The sequence below is a fragment of the Lepidochelys kempii genome, chromosome 17, assembly GCF_965140285.1.
Source record: "Lepidochelys kempii isolate rLepKem1 chromosome 17, rLepKem1.hap1, whole genome shotgun sequence".
Taxonomy (NCBI): domain Eukaryota; kingdom Metazoa; phylum Chordata; order Testudines; family Cheloniidae; genus Lepidochelys; species Lepidochelys kempii.
The window spans coordinates 7,738,429-7,763,745 of NC_136396.1; the positions used below are offsets into that span (position 1 = coordinate 7,738,429).

The window sequence follows — 25,317 nt, forward strand, 5'->3', positions numbered from 1 at the left end:
CCCACGTAAGCCGCAATTTCGGGTATGTCTGTGTTGCAGCTGGGAGGTGTGATTCCCATTGCGGGCAGAGAGACTGAAGCTAGCTCCCTTCGAGTCTATGCTGGGAATTACACCTGCTAGCTGCATTGTAGACATGTGCTTAGGATGTAAGTGGGGGGCATAGACTTTTTTCTGGCCCTCTGGCCGGGGGGGTGAAATGCACCAGCTATCATTTGCTAGAGCTCATTACACCAGAGGGCAAACACTTATGGTGGCACCAAGAGTGTTTAACTTCCGTTATTTTCCAAAACATTTCCGGCCTGGTTTTCAGAAGTGCTGTGTAGCTACAATCTAGTTGAAATCCGTGGAAGATGTATACACAGCGGCCCAGCAACTTGAGCGTCAGGCCATTCAGTTCTCTTGCTTCCAAAAGGATTGGAGCTGACCCCTAGTGTATCCAAGGCTGAATGCACCATGGGCCGCTTCTTACGCTTGCCCCTGTATTTTTTCTTTTGCACCCTTTTTTGTTGTTTTTTTGGAGCCAGTCACCTAACAGGGCGTAATAAGTGTAAAGGTCTTGCAACATTGCAAAACAGCCTCATGATGGTGGAAGTCTTAGGTACACCATATTGTGGTTGTTCCCCCTACCGTTGGCCACACTGTGGGAATAACAGAGAAACTATTCCCCATATGATCCATGTTAAGGAATGTGTAACCTGCAGGGTTCCTCCCCCTCCCCCCTGCCCCCTCGGCTGGTAACATTGTTTTGCTATGGGGAACATAGAACAAGCTCCAACAGTAATACTGACAGTCTTCAGAATTATGATACAGTGTTGCTCTCACGTAATTCTTTGTTGAAGAAGTTAAAGGCCTAAAATGTTAAGGCTTATTGTTATTCTGAGTTGATAATCTCTGCCTTGCTTTAATAATTTTTCCTCATGCCTGGATAGCCCGCGAGTTGCACAATAATCACTCACACAGCTTTGTAATCAATGCCCAAAGTAATAGGATTCCGCTGGCCAACGGCAATTAATAAATTTGTGTCTTTTTTAAAACACTAGCAAGTCGGGCCTGAAATACGACTGACTGGCTTTCCTCATTTGCATATTTATTGCAGTGGAAAAATTCTTGCCGAATGATTGATGTTGAGCCTGCCTCTTGAATTCCAAACAGCACATTATTATGAAATGAAAAATGCCGGCCATACAGTTGATTAAAGTTGAAGACAGTGGAATCGGTGTTTTTTAAGATTGTGGGAGAATTAAAGGCATATTTTAATAGATGTTGACAAGAAGTGAACTAACAAAAGCAAAGCAAAGGATTTGCTTGAAAAGATTTAATCAAATGTGTTTCTTGGGGGATTAATTGCTGGGGATGACTAGTGCAAGTGGCTGGCTTGTGGATATGAATGAGAAGTATTGTTCTCAGGCCAATGTATTGAGTGTCATTTTGACCTATGGTTTAACTTCAGTCCCAGAGTTGTTTAAAAAGAGCGAAAATACTCTCTTAATCAGAATGTTCAGATAAACACGTATGTCTGATAAGATGGTTTGTTTAATAACAGAGTTTAATAAAAACGATGGTTTTGATTTTTATTTCTATTTTTTTATTTATATAATGGAAACAGTTTGTTTGGGGCTTTGCACAATGTGCATTTCCAAGTTTTTCTCCTCCTGATTTCAGGAGTTTAGCTTTTGCTAAAGATATCAAAGTTTAAATACATGTATTTGTGTGTGCGTGCATGTGTAATGCACTCTGTGTGGGTATATGGGAAAAATGTAAAGGGTGTGTGCATGCTATTCTTACAATGCCAGATACTCGGATTTAACTGAGGAAAAAATAGTTAATCACGGAGCTAGGTGTCAACTAATCATAGAAAATTTAAGTCCATCTCCTTCATATTTGGTATTGTGTGCACAATAGTAGTTTTGCTTAATGTAATAATTTCCATATGCATGTGCATACACTGTGTCCGTACACACCATATAAACAAAACACAACTGTAATGTGCCCCCATACTGTACATGTGCAATGTATTATGCATATTATTATGTGTATTACAGTCATACCGTGGGTGCTGTCTTGCGAGGATATGTACAAACACATTGTGACACAGTCCTTGCCTCAAAGAGCTTACGGTGTCAATGGACAGACAGAGAAAGGGTGAAGGGGGAACAGGCCCAGAGAGCTGAAATGACTTGCCTACAGTCACCAGCAGCTTAGTGGCTGAGACAGGTGCCCTGATTCCCCGTCGGGTGTTTTATCCATTGGACCATGATGCTTCTCGAGGACTGCATGTTATGTTTTTGTTTACGCATATAAAATTAATTTTACCACCAGGATGTAACTGAGCGATTGTATCTCTGTAACCTTCCGTGCCCCCATTTGCTCTTTACCATTTTACCCCCGCTCACTATGTCACGTACAATACAATAACTCCTTACTTAACATCCTCCCAGTTAATGCTGTTTCGCTATTAGGTCACTGACCTAGTAGAGAACATATTCTTTTAAAGTCCTGCAATGTTCCCTTGTAATATTGTTTGGCTCCCCCCGCTCCGCCCACCCGGGGTCCGAAGGCTTGCCCCGCTCCGCACGGCTGGTGTTCCAGCCAGGGACTGGGTTGGGGCCTGGGGGCTCCCTCTGCTCTGCCCACCTGGGGCTCCTGCTGCGGGGCAGGGTGGGGGCATGGGGCCTGCCCGCCCGGGGTCCCCACCCCGCTACCTGGCAGGAGCCCCAGGCAGGTGGAGTGGGGCAAGCCCCCGACCCCGCTACTCCCCTCCCTCAACCAAGTTTCACAATCATCATTCGTGAGTATGGTATTAAATTGTTTGTTTCAAATTATTTAAAACTTATACTTTATATGTATATAATGTCTTTTGTCTGGCGAAAAAAAATTCCCTGGAACCTAACCCCCCCATTTGCATTAATTCTTATGGGGAATTGGATTCGCTTAACATTGTTTTGCTTGAAGTTGCATTTTTCAAGAACAGAACGAGGACATTAAGTGAGGTGTTACTGTAAAAGGCTCCAGTCAGGCCTGCAAAGAACTCTGCATGGGCGGATAGATCCCTGAGCGTCAATGGGGCTCTGTGTGGGTGAAGAAGACTTTGCAGGATCGAGCCTTGGACTGAGACTTGTTGGACCAGGATCATGCTCTTTCACCTCTTGGGCTCCTCAAAGTAGTATTTGTTATAAAATCCCAAACTGTGTGTGTGAAATCTCTACTACAGTAATTGCTACTGTTCACACTGTAACATGTCTCATGCTTATTTCAGTATAGTTATGGGCTATATAGCCATTGATGTAGAAAATAATCCTCTATTTTTATCTTGTGGCTCCTCTTTGATTTCTGTCTCTCCCCCCAACCCACTGCCCTACCTCTTACTAGTCTCTGTGGTGGTATCTCATCTTCATAGACAGGAGATTTGCGTATTCATCTTTTCTATAGGATGTTTATCACCATGGTAACTGGGTGCCCATGAACACTAATGAACTTATTCTTGTGAGGTAGGGGATTACCATTATCTCCATGCCACAGATGGGGAAATTGAGGCACGGGAAGTCTGTGGTGTAGCTTGGAATGGAGCCCAGATTTCCTACCCCTCAGTTCTTGTGTCTTAACCACAATACCGTGATCCTCTTCCCTTCTAGACTCAGTTCCACTCCTTGGCTTGGTTGGGTGGGGAGTGTGACCCAGCAGCTGCCACGCAGAGCTGAGGGCATCTGTTACCCTAGAAGTTTCAGACTTTGTTTTCCAGTGGCACCTCTGGGCTTAAACTTGCACTCCATGGAGTGAAGTCGTGGGAGTTCTGCCATTGACCTTCATGGGACCTGGGATTTCATCCTAGGACCTCCATATCCCACGTCATAAGAACCGGGAGGAAACATGCTGCTGTTACCCCCACAAGAAACACTGAAATAATGTGTGAGGGGAGTTAGGTGTCTGGGTGCTTTTAAAAAACCCTACTAGGCGTCTGTCTGGATCTTTCAGCACCTAAATACTTTTGAAAATCTGGCCCTCCAGCACTTGCTTAACTTTCATCATGGGCTTAGTCCCATTGACTTCAGTGGTCTTGCAGAGAGCCATATCCTTGCTGCTACACAAATTGCTTTCAGTGCTCTTTGCCACTGCTGGGGGCAAAGGGTGGTCCCACCTAGTGCTGGGGAAAGGTGAACGGGTCATGTCTCTAGGTAGAGACCTCTCTTGCAGTAGAGAGGCTGGGTTTACAGTGGCATAAGCTTTTGAAGAAGTCCTCATCCTGCATACGACACCAACTTAGCTGTACTTGGGGGTCAGTCTCTAGTATAGCTGAGCCACTGTCTGCATTCTGACTTTAAATTAGGCTGGCCAAAGTATGGCTGGTTGGCCCTGGTTATCCTTGATGCAGGAACCAGTGCCACTGATTCAAACAAGGGGGTAGGACCAGCAACAGAGCCAGCGTGCCTGTAAGCTCTGGCATTGACAAAATTGATTTTTTTTTTTTGTGGTTTGAGAGCAGTAGGACAGATTTCATCTATGGTGGGTCTCCTGACACTTTGATACATGGCAGTGCTATCCCTGAATGGAGCTTAAATACTCCAGGGCTACTTTCTGACTCGGTAAAGGGATGCATAAAATGAGAACATATGAGAGAGTATTAACGGAAAGGCACAGTTTGATTTACTGATATTGGCTCCCAGCTTTCTTGCTGGATTGATATGCTGTCTTCTGGATCTGCAACAACTTTTTCACTCCTGGACACAAAATAAAGGGGCTCACATGGACTCTTAAAAGTGACTCTTACGAGTTGGCCTCTTGCTAGGGACAGTCTCAGGATTCCCATTTAAACTGGATGGTAGGTTCAAAACATGTTTCACTTGTTCGCGTGGCAGCAGTAAATGTTTCCTCTCACCTCGCATCCCATTCAACATAATCTTTTTCTTTTCTTTTTTTAAATGGCACTTTTAGACTGGGAGTAAGTGGTCCAGGGAGCAAAGAATTGGGAGAAGTGGCTGTGTACTGTTCTCCCAGGTCTTGCTGCATCCCCACCTTCATTTTGGCATTGTTGTACACAGCGCGTATGGAGCAGAAAGCTACATGTCTACGTTTTCAAATGGGGCAGTGATTTTGGGTCCCCATATTGGGGCACCTTAAAGGCATGTCGTCTTTCAGACAGTGCTGAGCATCTGCCCTCCAGAAATCAGTTTCCTTAAGTTGGGCACCCAAAATCACTTAAAATTTAGATTATTAATTTGAAGACTTTTCACAAATGTCTTGAGTCCCAGTATAAAGACAGTAATTATATAGCCCCATAGAGAGGCATAGCACTTGACGGGTAATTAAAAGGCACAGTACTGGCCCCAGGGAGATTACAATGTGAGTTAAATAAAAAATGCAACAAAAAAGCATGTGGAAGAGGGGTGTGGAAGCAGAGGGTCCAACAGGAGTAGAGAGCTGCTCTGTAAAGTGCCTTCAGAATAGCTTTGTATAAAGGGACTTCAGGCTACGCTCTGAACGCTGTCTCTATTCACTGAGCGCTGGGGTCTAAGGTGGGGTACCACTGGAGAAGGAAACGGAGCCAAGCAAAAGTGTAGACAACTGTAGTCATCTGAACACAACAGATGCAGGGCAAAACAAACACAGGGCATGGTTAATGCTGACAGAGAGCTTGTGCGCTGAGTCCAAGAAGTAATTCAAACCTAAGTAAATTCAAACCCGAGTAAGTGGCAGAAGCTTTGTTGTGACCCTCGCCCAGGTTTTATCGCTGCTCAAACTGCATTGCGGGTACCTACCTGTCTTAAAAAACGCCAGATACTGAAAATTAGCAAAGATGTGCTGGCCCTGGGAACCCTCCCCATTGCATGGTCAGGTCCACACGTGGATATCACTCAGATGATATGAGGGCTAATTGTGATCCATTCTCCAGGCCCACTGGTATATTACGAGGGCACTCTCTTTTGTACCAAAGGGAAATGAGGGTAGGATAGAAACAAAAGATTTTTTTAATCTGAAAACTGCTTTAACGTGCTGGCATGCTTAAGAAAAAGTCTGTGTGCTTATGACACCTCTCTGCTTTAGTGGCCCATTTCGGACCACGAACAGCATTTAAAAACAGCCTGCTAAAAGAATGGGGGTGGGCGGGGGCTTGCTCCCCCATTTCCTGGGTTGTATTCATAAAACTGCTGTAGTTTACACCCTGTCTTCATTCCTGAGTTAGAATGTTCCTTTCCCAAAAGCAAACAGGACAAAGGTGGTGGTGGTGGGGGAGGGAGGGATCTGCTAGAAAACAGTCCATTTTGGAATTAAATGCTGAAATGGATCAGGCAGTGCAGTATCAGGGGGTGATACCAGCTTGCGTTGCTGAGTTTATAGCACACTTAGGCACCCGCTAGTAACACCCAGAACCCTATCCAATAATGCCATTAAACACACAAGAATTGAAAACATGGAAATGATGCAGCTGTAAGAGGCTCATGATGAAGTCAGTGCCTGGAATAATTAGCCCTCCCACCAGGGTAGACATATAGTCATTGTCTGCCCTGCCCTCCCCACCCCCTTCACTCCAGATAAAATTGCTTCCCATCCTCGCTTCTGTTGGGGTCCATATCTCATATCCTGAGGGAGCCTGAGCCTGTCTTTATTCCTTGCCTGCTTGCAATAGCCCTGCTACACCTCAGAAGAGTTGGAGTGCTACTCCAGCCGTAATAGACTGGATCAAAGCTGCCTGGGGTGAATTAGCATTGCCACTGGAAGGTAGACAGCGGGTAGAAAAAAGGCAGGTTCAGGAGCTCTGGGGACATTTAGCTGGGTTGCAGGAAAAGATTTTGCTGTTTTAAGCTGTGCACTCAGGGCGGGGGCACTTGCCTCTTGCAGATGATGCCCTTGCTTCAACTGCGTACCACAGATGCATTTTTAAGGGCTTTTGTCTGTTTGTCTCTTAGAATTGTTTTGATGCGAACACATGACTGTTTTACGAGTGTGGCAGCCTAATCCGTTAATAGGTTTCTATAGAACAGCTGTCAGAATGTGTCTGTAATGAGCCACGTACGGGAGGAGGATAAGCGTAACTGCTGATCTGTAGCAAAAGTCTTCTCATTGACATTACTGTTACTGGGGTCGGGCCATCATTTAGCCGGGTCCTGTGGCTACAGTAATATCGGCAATGGGAACATACAAAAGATTGAGACCCTGGCATGTCTGGGCTGATTTCCACTTCTGTTGCCTTCATGTGGCTGATGAAGATTTGCTGCTGATTTTATCCATGGTTTTCTGCGTCTCCCATTTAAAAAAAAAAAAAAAGGCCAAATTAAAATAAAATGTCCCCTCCTCCCCCCCTTTCCTGTTGTGCTATCCAGTAAGTAAGGGAAGGATTTGGGACAAGATCCTCAGCTGCTGTCAATTGAAATAGCTCCACTCACTTTACACCAGGTAAGGACCTAGCCCTTTGTGATTCGTTAGAGAGGAAGAATGGTCTGTGGTAAAAGATCTGAGTTCTAGTCCCAGCTCTGCCATGGACTTCCTGGGTAACGGTGAACACCCCATTTATTCTCCGTGCCTTAGTTTCCCACTAGTACATTAAGTGGGGTTTATACCTGTGTCATGTGGTTGAGAATTATTGTTTGTGAAGGGCTTTGAGATCCTTGGATAGGAAGTGTCTAGAAATGGGCCAAGTATTTTGTGTTTAGGTGCGGATGTGCTTGGTGCTTATCAAGGAAGATGTGGTCTCGCTCTGCACCAACGAATTTCCAATCTAAATGGACCAAGTCTGGGCAACCAAATTAATTAGGAGCCTCAGGAGATAGCTCTCTAGTTCTCTCTGAACCTTTCTTTCCTTCGTTAGCCTTTGGTTATGAGCATAACAGAGGTTGTCCCCAGGCTAATGCCAACATAATCGTTTTTTGATCAAACTTTTAAGGGGAAACTGTCTGGATCACTTCAGATCGCATCTGGTCTCTTGTTTGCTTTTTGTCTACAGGAAAGACTATTCTACACTTCATAAAGTTTTTCCTTGCAAGAAACTGAACATGTTAGAGCTATCATGCCACTGCTCTGCAGACTGATGGTCAGGTTGCCAGTGATTTTACTGTACTTGAATTTGTTAGGAACATCAAGCTGTAAAGACTTCTCAAAGCGTCAGACATCATGCAGTGGTTGAATTATAGTATTGATGGCAACCGATTGCATGTTTTGCAACAGGCGCTAGGTGTGTGAGCGTGGTTAGCTTCCCAAACTAAATCTGTGTACTTACCATTGTCATATCGGGTAATAAGGCCAAAACAGCATGTGCTTTGAATATTTACAAACATACAAATAAAATTTGGCTCCACACGCAAACACAGATCATGGTATCCACTTCCTCATCTAAGTGACATTTGCAGCTGTCTTCCTGTGGGGAAATATGAAATGTTCAGATAATGCTTACAGTACCATTCCCAAATACAAGATTCTTGGAACAAGAAACATCCTTGTGGAGCCACAATAGGGAAACAACTTGCTGAAGTGGGGGGCCCAATTCAGTGGGATGTCCCGTCGGCTTCGTGTAGTAGCTTGAGTAGCTTCTGAAACCACAGAGCTTTGCATGGTTATGTCGGCAAGGACTGGAAATCCCAAGCACTGGGATTCTCTGCTGGATTCTCTTCTCAGCTCTCTGTCGAAAGCCAGTAGTCCTGCTTCTGTGTTCTTCTCTTCGTATTGACGGTAATCAGTCTAGGAACAACGAAACAAATGAAGGCAGCTCACTTTCAAACGAGGTACAGATGCCTGTGAAACGGTTCCCAGATACAGGCCTAGTTCGAATGCCAAGACCTCTGGCCTCCTGTTGGTAATATCAACAGTGGGCAGCCTCTGAAATAAGCGATACTGCAGACTGTAGTTCCAGAGAGATCTGGCAAGGCCTGGAAAGAGGCGCTTATTAACCAGGTAACAGAGAGTTTTCCTGGGAAGCCTATGGAGGTTAATTTCTGGGAAGCCTATGGAGGTTAATTTCCTACCTTTTTAGGCAGAGCTGTTGTACCACTGTTGAACAAATCCATCTCCCCATCACCCTGGGCTTGTGTCTGATTTCGAATGTTTGTCCCTGTAGATTGGAAGCTCCTCTCGACAGGGACTGTGTTCCACAGCTACGTGAAGGAATTAGCAACTGTCCAGGTTTTTGGCTGATTGATACCGAATAGGCCACCTTCGGCAATTAGGCCTGCAGGTAGTCTGGAAAACAGCTGCCTGAGGATAACCCTTAAACTTCTGCCTTAATTCTCTTTTGGTTTAACTACACTCTGTCTTTGTAAGTGAATGTAGAGTTTGTGAAGGGTGCCCAGTTGGCAGGCCTGGAGACTGACATTCTCTGCTTATAAACCTCTAGGCCTGCAGTTTTCATTCTTTGGTCAAAATCCTCTCATTATTTGCCAGGTCTTTGTTTGTTTTTCCCAGGGGTCAGCTCTTGCTACGCTTAATTTTACTTACCCTCCAACTTTTTCTACCTCCTGCCTGGTGAGCACAGTAGCGTGGAAAGCTGCAGTAGTCATAGCTCTGCAGGAGTTCATTTTCCCTTGTTACACACCCCCCCACCGCAAGTGTAGGTAGGATACATAAATATTCTCTCTCTGGAATTGCTTCATATTCTTACACCAAGGCTGGTGCCTGCTGCAAAAAATAACACAGGAGGGCAATGAATTAGTCAGCAAAAGGGGCTGTTGTCACATCCTTGTGCCATCAGATACCTAAGCCCACAGTACTTGCTACTTCAGTATGCTAATCTTTTAACACCCAAACTTGTAGTGTGTCAGTTAAATAGACTGATCGATGTGTAACCGCTCAGCAGTTTAGAAAATACTCCTTGCTCCCTTCCTTCTTTTCTAGGAATATCCTTCTGTGCAGTTATTTTGACAGTAACAAAAAGAGAGTTATATATGTTAAGCAACATTTTTAACTGGGCTGGTGAAAACATAGTCGCCTCTGAGGCTTAACAAGATCTGCGCTATCTGTGGCAGGAATGTAGGTTTAATACAAGAAGCCAGAAGCTGTCACGCTAAGGCTTCATCAGAAGCTGGGATCAACCTGCAATTGTCACTGGTGTCTCTTCTTCTGCAGGTTATAAAGCCTTGAAGGCGTTGCTGAGAGCGTTAGTGGACCTCCAGGATGAGCTGCTCTATCGATATCCAGGCACAAGGCATCTGGTAGATGGGAAGCAATCAAAAGTGGAGAGGTAAATACAGAACAAGACTGTGTCTGGGCCTTGCTAAAGCCCACCTGGTAGTTAACTTTTTAAATAGGAAAACATAAAAGCTCTGACCTTCGCCATCTCAGCTCTGCTCCCCCAGCTCCCACTGTGTGGAAAATGGACACAGCGGACAAATGGCATTTGAACTTCTGTTTTCACCGGAAGCTTGTGTTTTGTAATTTCTTCTGGTGGTGGGAGGGAGGGTTGAGCGACTTGACTTCTGAATAACTAACAAAAAGATGGCAAGGTGATCAGCAGAGGAGTTGCTGTTAGAGTTTCAAAATGTTTGTTTTTTTTTAATTTCTAGCAGTGAGGAGATCCCCAGTGGTAGTGATGAAGAGATGGGAGGTGAGGATCAGATGAGGCGGAAAGGCCCCCCTAAACGGAAGCTAGAGATGGAAGACTATCCAGAATTCATGGCTAAGCGATTTGCTGACTTCAGAACGTATCGGAACAACACCTTGCAGAAGTGGCATGACAGGACCAAACTAGCTTCTGGCAAATTGGGGAAGGCAAGTGTGTGTGTGTGTGTGTGTGTGTGTGAGAGAGAGAGAGAAATTTACCAGAGACGTTGGGACAGCAGCTGAAGTGTTTCATGCCATTCAGACATGGGAACATTCCTTGTTCCATCTAGAGTTGCAATAGTAAGAATTAAGACACACACGCCCACGACAAACAAAAATCCCCAAAGATTTTGGAAGGGATGTAAGGCCTCATGCTTCAAGGGCATAAGCCAGGCTCTAACTTGGCAGGGTCAGGAGGAAATTTTCCCCCTGGGCAGATTACTTCAGAACTGCCTGCTCCTGTGTTTCTCACACCTTCCTCTGAAGCAGCTGGTATTAGTCTGCTGTGCGTTGGAGACAAGACACTGTGTATAGTCCGTATATTTCCCTATTTACTTCATGATTTATTGTAAATACATGGACCTGAACACTTTAATTCAGCTGGCAATTCATTTTGTCCTAAGAGATCCAGGGCCCAGCATGTAGGGGTTAATATTAATCACTGAGAAGTTTGTCTGAGCTAGAGCAGTGAAGCCTGTCTATTAAGCCAGGCTTTCAGCTTGCCTCAGGGCAGTATCTTTTTGTTGGTTTATTTTTTGTTGGGTTTTTTTTATATATATAATATATATTACAACAACAACAACAGCAACAATCCAAACTAAAACTTCTCCAGTAGGAACATTGTCTGCTTATCCACTGACACAGAAAGATAAAGGAACAGTGCTGCCTTGAGCAGCAGCTTTCTGCATTATCTGACACTAGTTAATGTTGTTGCAGGGTTTCAGTGCCTTTGAGCGTTCAATCTTGACTCAGATTGATCATATTATGATGGACAAAGAGAGATTACTACGGCGGACACAGACTAAGCGATCTGTGTATAGGGTACTTGGAAAGCTGGAGCAGGAATCTCAGCCCATCCCTGAATCATTGCCCGGATGTTCGGTAAGAGGTTTTGTTTCCAGTGGAAGTGGTGAAATTCTCTGCAAATGAATTAAATGGATCCTTTAACAAGTAATGTTGTTATTGGGAGAGTTATGCAGAAGGTGATGAAGTGACCATATTTGTATTTTAATGGATTAAAAGATGATTGAGGTGCTTTTTGTATTTCACAATGTGTGTGTTGGTTCCTACACTTATTCCTGATAGGCAGAGCAAGACTCAAGGTTGGACCATGCCAGCACTTTACCTTGGTCCTGCAATAGGTGTCAGTTCTGTCACATTCTGCTTCTTAAAGAAGCAACTGCAAAATTTGATCCTAATAATGGGATTTAAAGCTCTTGACCAGGAAGTTGGAACCAAGAATCACATTGCATTTCACCTGCAAAATATTTTAAGTGTCTATATCAACTTAGTATTTAAGGAATAGTAAACACTCAGCTGTAAAAATTAATGTAGAATTATTGCACTTGAAAAAATATTTTTTCCACTACCTTTTTATATAAAGGTCCATATATGCATTGAGGCACAACTACATTTAAGTATAACAATGTGTCAGAGATATCTTATGCAGGCTGTGCCTGTTTCCTAGCTAGGTAATCATAAAACCAGTTTTTTGTTGGCAGTCTTTTTCCATTTCCTTCCCATGTATTAGAAGTCCTTTAATCCTATCCTTATAATAATCAAATGCTTAAAAACTTCCTGTAATGGAAGGTGTTCACCATTCCACCATGCTTTTAAATGTTTGTATGCTTTACATGGTGTCATTGAGGTTGGAGATGGAAAAGGCCCATTGAGTCCTTTCATCCAAACCGTTATCAATCCACGATAGCTCCTAGTTGTATGATTACTCATTTTTTTGTCAAGTTGAGTTAAAAATGGGGCTTCTACCACTTCTCCATGGAGTTCTTTCTACAGCTGAATACATCTAGATCTTGTTCTAACGGGCCCCAAGGCTGTACATATTGAAGAACATAAGGTGTGGAAAATATGGATTAGGGATGATCGCCGCCAAAATCCACCAAAAGTGCGTTAGACTTGCTTTAAGACATGATACCGTGTTTGGGTGCTGCCCGAAGCATAGGCACGTGTGGGCTTATGTCTCTCTGCTGTTTCAGGAGGTCGTCCCTCAAGCCAAATCCAACACCCACCTAAAAGACCTGGATGAGGAGATCTTTGATGACGATGACTTCTACCACCAGGTGGGTCTCTAGAAATCTTTTCTGTGTCTCATGGCTCAAGTTGGCTTTTAGTATTTCTGGAGTTAATGCAGTAAATTCTCAGCAATAAGTTCTTCTGCCCAAAGATTTCTCTTAGAGAAACACCACATTAGTTGCTTGACTGGACATCTGTAATCTCTACCTGTTATCCGTATTTCATGCTGTCCAAAGGCTTTAACTCTGAAATCACTATTCAAGGCTTTATGGGTCAATCCTTCAGCCCTGCCTCATGGGGAGGGGTCTTATGGACTTCATTGAAACTACTCTACCCATGTGGGTCAGGCCTGCTGAATCAGACCAGTCTCTGTAGTTCTCATTGGTGATTATTGCTGTACAAAGAGGAAATCACAGAAGTTTCTACAACTGGATATTTTAAAGAAAAAAACAAATGCTTATGTGGGTGGGAAAGCCCCATCACAAATAGAATTTTTGAAGTTGCTCAGTGGCACATTAGTTACCCTCATCCAAACACAAAACCTGTCTAATCTGCATGAAGATTGAAAGTGGTGCTGGGCTCCCAAAGCTCCTTTCATACTGAAGCAGGGAGACTACACACAGTACTCCGGAGTCTGCAGACTGGGGTGATCATTATGTTTGTAATTCAGTTAGCAAATGATAATGTCAGCCACATAAAATGCATACTGGAAATTACAGTGCTTTGGCGTGATTTGCTAAATTAAGTCCTGGACCAGTGCCCCAAAAAAATAGCTAGTCCAAGGATCCAGAGATGGTTTTAACATCAGGGCTAAACAAATGCCGTTCTATTATTAGAAACCTGGAAATCTCATTAGATCAGGAAGTAAAATAATGCAACAATTGGAGTATGGAGAAGGGAGATTATGTGATTTTTTTAGGGCCTCATAACTAATTCGACCAGACGAGTAGACTTTTCGAATACATGTCCTGGGCTACCAAACAGAGAGAGAACATTTGTGAAGTTGGTATTTATTGTCTACATTTTACAGATTGGAAGAGCACTGAGAAATTTTAAGGGGGTGATTTTTTCAGGAGTCCTCAGCGTTGTTCTAACTCTGCTACTGTTGCTGTCAATGGGAGTTTTATTATTGACTTCTGTGGGATCAGGGTTAGGATAAGGCTAAATGCTTTTGAACGTCTCACCTTGTAAGCAACCTGTTCAAGGTCACACAGGACACAGGTGGCAGACCAGGGAATGGAACCTGTATCTCTTGGCTCCCAGGACTGTGTGTTACAATCCGAGCATCCTGCCTAGCCCTGGGATGAGTTGAACAACATTTCTGTGGCAGGGAGGGACGCAGCAATTCCTGCATTGGAGATTGGCTCCATCTGCACACTTTCAAATGCAGAAAGGGGCTGTTGAACAGCAACTGGCGGGCCAGATCTGTGATGTTAGTGCTAAATATTGGTGTGAGATAATTCTGAGATGCAGACAAATCTGCTCCCATCTTCAGGAGTCCAAGTCTGCAACAAGAGCATCTTGCAGATTAAATCAGCATAATAAAATATCGAAATGAACAGGGAGAAATAGCCCTGACTGGCAAACCTTAGGCCTGTACCGTGCGGGTTTTCTTGGCCCTGAAATGTTAAGTTTTTAAAGAAAAATTGCAGTAGTTGAATGGCCCTTCCTCCTTACCAATAATTTTAACTTCGATACATTCTGATTTCAGAATTATGACTAGTCACATTGTAGCTTTTCCCCTCACTGGTTAATTGGGGTGCTGGGGTTAATCTAAATTAAAACTTAAACTAATAGAGGTCATTGAGGGAAGAGGAACACCTGAGTAAAACAAATGGGGCTGCCAGGCACAACTGTATCTTGGCCATTTCCCAAGAGGGAAGTGGCAGCAAATTGGAGTTGTTTCAGCGTTCTGTAGAGGTGAATGATGGGTGACACTCGTTTAATGTACGGCATCTCCGGAAACGTTCCAGATTGCATTTCTTGCTGTACCAACTGCTGCCGCTCGCACACAGCGAATAGGAACGGGGACCAATCGACAACATCTGGCAGCACAGCAAGGAATGGGTGCAACTCTTGAAACCCCATAGACTCTAAATATGGTGCTTAGGACTGTGGAGGCTTTAATCACTTACCACTCTTTGGCAGCAGGCTACGACAGCTTATCCTAGCCTCGTACATCACGCACAGACATCTGCTGAGCCGCGAGGCAACGACACATTCATTTTCCTTTCTTGCTTTTTTTTTTTTTTTTTTTTCCCTTTCTCCCCTTCTCCCTCCCTCCCTTCCACCCTTCTCCTCTCCTCTTGTCCCCAATATGCTTATTGGGAGAGATGATCTGTAAAGATTACCGCTTCATTGTGTGCAAGTAATTGTGGGGATGCCAGCCCCTTGACAGACACAGTGTAACACCTGTTCCGCTGACCTGGTTAATTTCTTCTGTTGAGTGGGATTTGGCAGAGATTGGAGCTGAAGCCAATTCAGTGATAAGGCTAAAGAAAATGGCTGTATGTTTTCTGTCACCTCCCAATTAAATTGGTTTCATAAAGTGCTTTCCTTTATTTGTCAGGGTAGTGAGCTGGAGCTGAGCGTTGCACTCAGAAGAGGTAGAATGTATTACAATAGACCTGTGACAATACAATGAATGTGGTTTCTTTCCAGTAGGTCAGACCTAAGCGCGTGCACGTGTAAATATAAAAAAGGACCTGATGTTTCAGAAGTAACGAGCACCCACAGCTCTAATTGATTATTGTGGTAGCTCAGCACCTCTAAAAGTCTGACCGTGTGCATTTCAGTGTTTGTTTTTTAATTATTTAAATTTACAACCAAGCTTTTAGGACTCCCTGTTTTTTTAAATGCCATTTTATTATTGTATTGCATTTTAGATACCTCTTATGTTTATTACAGATCAAATACAAGTTCAAGTACAAGTTATTTCCCCGTCCCTTCAGTCATAGGAAGGACGTTAGGCACACAAGTCAGTGACTAAAGCAGCATTGAGACAGTATAAATATACATACAGTATTGTTATAGGTTACAGTCCTGGAATCTTAAGATTCCACATCTCCTGCAGGAAAGCAGTCTTGTCTTTTACAAGCCAGCAGTGGCATTCACCCTGTAGGGCAGGTGGAATTTTATGATTCAGGACTCAACAATTTGTGTTTCATCCATTCATCCCACTTCCTCCATGTTTGCTTGGTTGTTCTGCAGGCAGACAAGCCTTTCCCTGTCTCATAATGATTTTTATGCTGGTGACCCACATTGAGTTGTAATGTACAGCCATGAGAGAGATGTGGGACAGAACTTCCTTATTTAGGCTGTGCCAGATGAGAATAATTAAGCAGCTTCAAAAAGATCCTGATTACTTAGAGCAAGGGGTGTTGAACCCCATTTCATATACAGTTTTAAGGCAAAAAACTACTTTTTTGGTTTGTTTGTTTTTTAAAGAGCCATGTTTATGTAGAATCCCTTACCGACATTGCAGCATTAAGACTTAAAAACCCAGCCTGCTACCACAGTGCTGCTAGTCTAACATGCTACAGTGGAGATTTTATTATTAGGATGAAATACTCCCCTAGAAGAGGAGAGAGCTGAAATTGGTTGATCTCTAACAGGAATTAGGTTAATGTTCATATGCTTAAGTGTTCCACTGGTGGCAGCTCTGCCCAGAACAAGTGTTCATCGCTGATGGCAGCAGGCACGCCTAGGGAAAATCAAGAATATCCATCGCTTTTATTCCCACCCTCCCTCCAGCTTCAGTTAAACAGTTTGGCACTGCCTCTGATAATGGCCGGGAGCCATATTATCTTGTGTTGTGATTGTCTCATAAGCTAAGTATGGTCACTAGTTGGATGGGAGACTCCAAGGAAAACCTAAGGTCTTCAGCCAGTGGTGGCGGCGGTTCGTTAGATGGGACTATCCCCGTTAGTTAGTACTGTTTCAGGGCCATTTGTCCTAAACTGTTAAATATCTGCTGTGTTCCACCATGGAGATGGATGCATGTCATTGGTTGGCATAGGGCCCAGCTGCTGAAAGGTCTTTAGGTATCTAACCTCCGAGTTAGGTGCCTAAATATCTTCCAGGATTTGGGCTATGGATCTTTGTATCCCTTACGTACTCATAGTTAGTTTGTAAAGCGCTTTGAGATCATCACGGAAAGCTTTGCATCTGTATGTGTTAACTACCTTCCTAGTATTATTGTCCTTAGTGTACTTGTCTACATGATCCGATGTCACAGATGTATTCTGCATGTATTTTAACAATGCATATAAAAATAAGTTAAATGTTTATCTCACTAAACCTCCTGTTCGTGTCTAGTTTTTATCCAAAAGAACTATTTAATCTGAGTTTGTGACAAATCAGCTTCCAGATCTCAAACACTCATTAAGATGTTTCTGGTTCAGTTTACTTTCCTTCTGGGTTGTAGACTGAATTAAATCGTAACAGTCTGGCTTTTTTAAAAACCTTAATTTGATGGCGTAAATTTATCCTCAGGTTCCAACTAAGGGTATGTTTAAAACTGTTCCTGGTCACATACTGTGTGTTTTTTGTCTCACAGGTATTTGATAATGCCATAAACAAGTAATTACTAATCCAGTGAACTATTAAAAGTCAATAATGGTGAAGAATAGAGAGAAGGCTAGTTTTCTGACAAGCTAGTTTACCTTAATTAAACTGTTGAGTGATTAATATGGACAGCTGATCTGGTGGCTTTAATTAGATGCATTTAGAGTTTTGTGTGAATAAGAGATGTCTCGAACCATCCCATAGGTTAATGGGAATACAATACTCTTATCATAGGCATGTATCTTTCAAATGGCTCAGTAGATGGTTAATAATACGTTTTAAAGCTTGATTTGAAACGTCTCCTAATGGGTTATTAGAAAACAGAAACCTAGCATCGTTGGTCTTTTTTTCCATATAAAACTGAATTTCCATAAAATGTTTAAAAAAGTAGTCAAGTTGTTTAGTCCCACAGCTTAGGTTTTTGAATTACAAAATAGGTTACAGAAAACCCAATGCAAACAGGTCCATGGTGATTTTTAAAAATAATAATAGTTATCAATGGGTCTAAAATTTTCCCATCGCTGTTAAAAACTCAAAGAGCCTAGTGCATGGGAGCTTGACCAGTTTTTCTGTCCAAGTAGAGTGAAGTGCAAAAAGTAAACTAAAAGAACCTTAAAATAGATGTTAATCTTCCACCATTTATGCAGTTTTTAATAATTGTGGGTCGTATTTGTAGCACAGATAAAGGAAAAATAAATACGATTTTCATCTCTACGATGTTCTTCCAAAGAATGAAGGGGAAAAAAATCTAGATCATGAAGTTTTCAGATCAGATGCTGTAATTTATCATACGTTTGTCGATTTTCAGTTCAGAGCAGGAGTAACTCCTTTCCCGGATGTTGTTCCATCTTTTTTCTGATGTAATCTTAGCAGGCAAGAGGATGAGCTGTGCGTGTCCGTATTATTACTACTTAACTTGGAAGAGAAACTGAACAGGACTTTCCCTTTTCTACCTGATTTGATTAAAAACAAACAAACAAAACACAAAAAGCTTTTCCAGTATAGTAGGTGGTATTGTGGCCCTGTGGGATAGGGAGAAAAGGAGTTCTTAAGCTGTTGGAAGGATTTTGTGTTAAAACAAAAGTGATACACAGAGAGTGGAACTTTAAAAAGATTGGTTAAAACTGCTTAATCTCCACTAACAAATACATGGGCAGCTGGTTAAATTTAAATGAGATCGAGACCTCTGAAAAAGTCTATAATCTGCTGCTAGATTTGGTCTTGCTTAGGCTGGGGAGTGACAACGTTTTTGATGAAAGGTGAGTCTTTGCTGCCAAGTCCCAGTGTAGAGTTTCTCATGGTTTGGGTGTGTACAGCTTGTTGGAGTTGTTTCTAATTTCTGAGTATTTGATCAAAAGTCTCCCACTTACAATTGTACTAAGAACAGTGAACATGGTGTGAAATGCTGCTTCTTATATTGTCCTGTGTAGTTAACCCTTGTATTAGTTGAGTGTTAACTGGCTGGCAGACCTCCTGTTTGATATTACTAGTGCATAGAAACTAACCTGACTGACGGTAACTTTCACCTTAAAGTAACCAGTACAGTAACCACATTGAAATACCATGCTGCACCTCTAGGTATACAAGGCTCATTGAATTGAAAGGTGATGGTACAACAACTTACGCACACAACAGGTGGCTTTGATGGAGAGCAGTCTGAAGCCCCAGTTATTTTATAACAAGCATGCCCGCTGTGCCTTTGTTAATTTTACAAAGGTTTTCAATTGCCATGGAGACAAAATAACTTCTTTAAAATCCCAATCATGTTTCAAATGATAACAAGCAACATAAACCAAACTGGTTCCTATCGGATAATATGGCAGCACCTTCTTTTAGCTACCTATTAAACATCAGGTAAGACATAGGTGGATTTAAAAAAAAAAAAAATCCTGATTACAATCACAGTTAAATGCAGTAGCATAATGCTCAAAAGTGACTACAAAGGACATCATTAGAAACAAAGCTAGTTTTGATAAACAGTCCTACATTCTGTGTGCGGGAAAGCTCAGTCATGAGCCACAATTGTCCTTGAATAATCTCCTAATGGTGTTTTCTAAATCCCTGTGCTTCTGGCACAGGATCTTTTATGTGTATCTCCTTAACCAGGATAACATTTTTCTCCATTGTGTTTTAAGGGCGACTCTTTCGAAAGCTCTCGGTGGTGGCCCAACTGCTCTCACTGCCGTCAGTGGAAATTTTAACATTGACTTGGGTGAGAGCAGAGCAAGGCGAACGCTGGCTGCTTTTGAAAATTTCACCTTTAATTTTTTTTTTCTGTGCAAATTTCGGTTATCTATTTTTGTAAGCAATTGTGGATTTCAGGATCTCTTATATTCTGATACGTTTTCAGGTTTGTGGAAGCGTGGTGAAGAATTCTGTGTTCTGTTCCGCCAACTCTTGAGATCAACCTTGACAAATCACATGACCTCTCTGTGCCTATATTTACCCAGAGGGCACGTAATGGCTCATGCGGGGGAGGGGTGTTACTAATTTCAATTAAGGCTTTCAACTGCTTTGCGGTACACGCTTGGATGAAAAACACGGTCTTAATGTGAAGTTTTACTAAGGGTATGTCTGTACTACAACCCTAAGTTGACCTGGGTGGGGTTCTGAGATCCAGGACTCTGAGCTCTGCGTAGCTCCCCACCCAGAGCCTAGTTGCCGCCCCCCCACCCCGGGCTACCCACTCCCAGCTGGGAACGTGTGTGTAAGGGGTGCAGCTGCTTGAGATTCTTGGCTTCCCGAGTGGGGAGCCTCCAGGCAGCAGCTCGGCTGGGAGTGGGGAGCCCGGGGCAGCTGGGCTCTAGCTGCCCGGCTTTCTTGTCAATTTCAGGGCTCGTGAAATTGAGAAGACCGCTAATAGCTGAGGTAAGTAACACAGTGTCTACCTACACAGACACTGTATCGCCCTAACTACATGGACATAAGCCCTACGCCTCTCGTGAAGGTAGCATTATTATGTTGGTGTAGTAGGGCACTTACATCGGTGGGACATGGCTGTAGGGTGTGCACTGACATAGTTAGGTCAACGTAAACTGCCTTATGTTGGCCTAAATGTGTAGTGTAGACCAAACCTGAATGCTAACGTGCACAGATCTAGCCATTGACCACAGTAAAGGTCACCACCTGGCAGCAAAAGCAAATAACGTTCATGTGGATGACTTTATTCCACTCCTTCATAGCTAGAAAATGTGCGTCTGGCCTCCAGATTGCTGCTGTTTTGGGACAGGCGGGGGGCATTTAGGCGGGCTGCAGCACTATTGCTCTTACTGACGAATGGAACTTTGTGGTGGTCATTTAAAAGGACAGTTTTGTTCCCTTGCTAAGGGGAGAATGAGTTGGGAGGTGGTGGTGGGTGGATAAAAACAAATTATTCAAATCAAAGCCTTTTACTGCTGATACTGCTTAACTCCAATTCTGTCTTCACACATCAGGGCTTAATGCTGATAGTGATTTACTTACACTTCCTAGTTAATAATTAGACATTGGGAGACACCATAGATCACTCCTAATGGAATATATGGGGTCTGATGAGAGTTTTCTGTTTTGACTAATAAATTTTAGCTGGAATCACCAGGCTTAATGAAATATTACGGCTTTGGAAGTGTTTTAGGTCTTGTGCTGAAAAAATAGTGTTACTTTATTCAGTAAATGAATTGATCATTCATTGTGTATCCTGAGCCCTACCTGGCTCTGGAGCATGGGCTGAATGCAAGACTGTGAACTAGAAAGTGGAAAAACTAATCAAATCCTTAAAGACCAGAGGCAGCCAGGCAGGTCTACGCTGACTTTTTCAGTGGTAGCCTCTGGCTACATCCACTTTGATTTTAGTCACCATTGTTAGCATGATTTATAACTTCGGCTTTAAGACTCACACTATTTAGATGTAATAAGATGCTTCGTGGTTTTTATTTCCATTTCCTAATTTCCCTCCTGTCCCTGATTTTTTTCCCCCTTCCCCTCCTTTCTACCCCCACAACCTCTTGAATCTTGCAGTTGCCCTGCACTGAAAGAACATTTCACCTTCGGTTCCCAGGTGAAGAAAACAGGTCTTTCTTGACTGACGGCTGAACTGCTTATGGACCTGTTGGCTCATGGGTGCTGCTCCAGTTTACAAGCTTTAGTCTCCTCCTGTTGTTGCATGCAACTTTCCCTTGTTAACACTAATGAGAGGGATTCTCTGTAGTGCAGAATAATAGACCCCAAAGGGATAAAAAGATGTCCGCTTTACTCTGACAGCAAGTGCCCTTATGCAGTTAATTTATGGAAGAGCCACACCCCCGTGACCAGTGTCCTAACTGCTGCAGAGTGCAGATTCTCTTGTCCTCGATGCTCACACTGCAGCACGTTAGCGGTCCTGTCTACCGAGCATCTGTGGCCAGAGCTCCGATGGAGGGATCCATCTCACTCACCACCATGCCAAAAATTCCATTAAAAGCCTGCAGGAACAACTGCACCTCGTGCTGTCTATCTTGGGGGTAGCTGCAGCTGCACCTTTTAGCCACCAAACTCTGGATTTGGTGAGCCACCAGAGGGAAGGGTTCCCTCTGCTGCAGATGTCTTGCTGCACAGGTTTTGAGTTTAACTCAGTATATGACAGCAGAAGTAATCCAGCTGATCTTGCCTGTCATGACAAAGGCACCTCCTCAGATATTCAGGTCCTAGACCGCTCAGAGATGTATAGATTGTATCTACTGCCTTGTACTGCACCCTGAAGCAAAGGGGTAGCTAGTGCAAGGGGTTGCATAGGAATGATACATACTCACAGTCACCCATCCCAGTTAGGAGGCAAGCAACGGTGTTCTGTGCCACAGAAGCTCCTTATAGAGTGCCCTGCAGTAATGCAGTCTGGAGTGAATGTTGATTAGATACACTGTGGTCACAGTGGTGCCGTTAATCCATTCTAGATTCAGGAAGACATTTCCCTCTTGAGATTGCGTAGGTTCAGTGCAAACATAGAGAGTCCAGATGGATGTCTGAGGGTTGGCACTGTACCTTTTAGCAAAGCAACACAGTAGAGCCGGCGTTCTCAAACGTCATTGTTTCGCGACCCGCTTCTGAGAACAAAAATTACTGACCCCAGGAGGAGGGACCGAAGCCTGAGCCCGCTCAAGCCCCGCTGCCCCAGGGTGTGTGTGTGTGTGTGGGGGGGGGGGGGGCTTCAGCCCTAGGCAGGGGGCCTGTAACCTGAGCCCTGCCACCTAGAGCTGAAGACCTTGGGCTTTGGCTCCGGCCCTGGGTAGAGGGTCTCGGGTTTTGTCCCCAGGCCCCAGCAAGTCTAAGCCAGCCCTGGCAACTCCATTAAAATGTGGTTGCGACCCGCTTCGGGGTCCCAACCCACAGTTTGAGAACCGCTGCAGTAGAGCATAGAGATATGGCAACTTCGGGAACTATTTTTTTCTTATGCATATTAGCAATCAAACAATGACGGAACCATTGCGGAAGATGTGTTGATAGATAATTGGACTATCGCCTTGTGTTTATGTACCATGTACCGGGATGCAGACAGCCTTCTGCAAGTTAGCATTTGTAATGAAAACGTAAATACTTTAGAGGCAAGGCATTTGTAGTTAAAGTTTTGACTAGTGGAGTCCGTTCTAAATAGACCTTGGATTTCTGATGTTTCGGAAACTCTTCCTGCCTGAGATTCGTCAACGTAGTGACACGTGTATTTATCCTCCAAGAGCTTGTGTTCATATGTAAACATGCCTTTTAGGATCCTAATTTGGAACAAAGGCGTCTCCACAGATGTATTCAGAGCTCAGTGCAAGTTTAAATAATAAGTAATTTAGAAGTTAGCATGCACATTGGGCAGGTAATGAATAGAATATATATTGTGTGTGTGTGTCTCATGAATCCGATTGATGGGATCCTGTCAACGCTTTCAAAGCTTCTACCATAAATTGCTTGCCTTTCTTACCTTGATGCTCTTAGGATATCCACAATGCAGTCACACATGTACTCGCGTGTACTTGACGTGTTCTAACTACAGTGAGGGTCTGTAATTTATCAAAGATGTTCATCTTGGGGATTCTTACCCCACCACTTGCTTCTGGCAGTGTTCTAGCCAGGATACTGAGCTAGGTTGGACCAGTGTTTTAATCCAGTATGATACTCCCAAGGGACAGTATCATCATGAATGGGTAATGATGGGACCCCTATAGAATGTAGATGATTTTACAGTGAAATAGGTTACACCTGCAGTAGTTGATTAACCTAAAATAACTCACTAGTTTGTACCACTGCTTGTCTGTGCTGCTGGGAGCTGTTCCTCAAGCATTTGGAGTAAAAAAAATAAATATGGGGAATGTGTAGAAAAGATATTATAAAGTAGATGTGTGTATTTACATAATTGCATATTTCGTATAGTGTTTTAGGGGTGGGTACTGTTAATGTGCATAAGAAGGCTTTTGCAATTCTCTTCTCTCACTGTCAGGATAAATCATCCCCCAAGGGCCAGTTCCCTGCAATACAAACTAAGGTTGTCTTAAACAGTGCCCTTGTGATGTATTTATGATCGATATTCCCTGTTTGCATATGGGGAAACCTGAGCCACAAAGAGGTTAGGTGACTTTCCCAAGGTTGTACAGTGAGTTGGTGTCAGAGTTGGGACTAGAACCCAGGTTGCGTAACTCGCTCCCCATACTTTATCCACTCGTCTATGTTGCTCCCCAGTTGTATGGCGTTGCAGTTATTTGTACTTCTGTGTGCTGGAAAGGACAATGTCCATATAAGCATTTTCCAGGCTGTGGGTAAGTGGATACTGTATGTGAGGAAGGAATCGTGAATTTTCATAGTAGTAAGTGGAGAAGGGACGGAACAGGAAAACTGCCTTTTATTCTTCAAAGCTGCTGATTGCATTACTGGGCTGCAGTATCCCAATCTCTGCCAGCACTACCCTATAGCTTTCCCTATGCACTTGTGTCAAAGAACCAAGATAAGTGTGGATGGTGAACATACCGTTGCTGGAATAGGAAGAAACCACTGGAACGTAGCCACACCATTTCTTCCTGTTTTTAAAACTCTCCCTCCCACCTTGCTTCTGACAGAATATTGACTGGAAACCAAGATCCCATTTTTGCTTAGCCTTAAGGGCAGCCGTTTACAGAGAAGCAGAGTTACACAGGTTTACTGTGTCGTATGTCTGTGTAACACTGGATTTGGATCTTGTATTTAGCTGCCAGAAGTGACTGTGATGAAGTGGGAGAGATAAACTGATAGATTGTGTGCCAGAAAGATGTTGGGAATCAATCAGATAAACGGGGCAGAGAAATAGCTTGCTGTTTTCTAGTGATAATAAACCAGTGGCCTCTGGTCCCTGCATTTTTAAGTGTAATTGCTGTGGAAATAATCTCCCAATATAAGCAAATGAAAAAACATCACGGGAGGTGTTCTTAATTGAGCTTGAGTTGCCTTTTCTCTTTCGCAATAAAATGTGTGACTTTTGAAGGTGGGGGTACAAAGCTTCCTTTTGTTGTTTAAGTCTCTACTTTATTTAAAAGAAAAAAAACCCTCAGGAGATATTTATTGGTAAATGTTGGTAAACATTAATTTCACTGTATACATACAAACTGATACAGAAATATTTCCATCGATGAAAATAGAAATTCACAGATGGCCAAAGTAAGAAAAATGCTGCTTGAGAACTTTAGAATTTGATTTAAGACTATTTGCTTTGTATATTTTGACATGTGAAGTTGACAAATTTGTGTTTTAATGGTTATCAAGCTTTAACTTTTTGAATCTCTATATCTGCTGTCATTAAATGATGTCTGACTACCCTCCATAATTTTCCACAACTGTTCAAATTTAAATAATCAAAAATGCTAAAAATAAACATACATTATTATCCATCAAAATTATATATATATATATAAAAAAATCAAAGAATGCCAAGTCTATTTAGATCACTTTTTGGGGGGGGGGGAAGAGGGGGTGATTTTCACCTGCTTATTTCAGTGATTTGCTCATACTGTTGGA

The 25,317-nt window shown here is 43.0% G+C and overlaps 1 protein-coding gene across 4 annotated transcripts in view; it reads left to right on the forward strand.

The window, feature by feature from the left end:
- AATF (apoptosis antagonizing transcription factor) overlaps nt 1–25,317 on the forward strand; it is an 83,899-nt gene that overhangs the window by 23,806 nt on the left and 34,776 nt on the right. For all 4 annotated transcript variants that reach the window (XM_073316095.2, XM_073316094.2, XM_073316097.2 and 1 more), the window contains exons 5-8: nt 10,048–10,162; nt 10,485–10,689; nt 11,458–11,622; nt 12,735–12,818. In XM_073316095.2, coding sequence (XP_073172196.1) covers nt 10,048–10,162; nt 10,485–10,689; nt 11,458–11,622; nt 12,735–12,818 — 569 coding nt within the window. The remainder of the gene's footprint in view (nt 1–10,047; nt 10,163–10,484; nt 10,690–11,457; nt 11,623–12,734; nt 12,819–25,317) is intronic.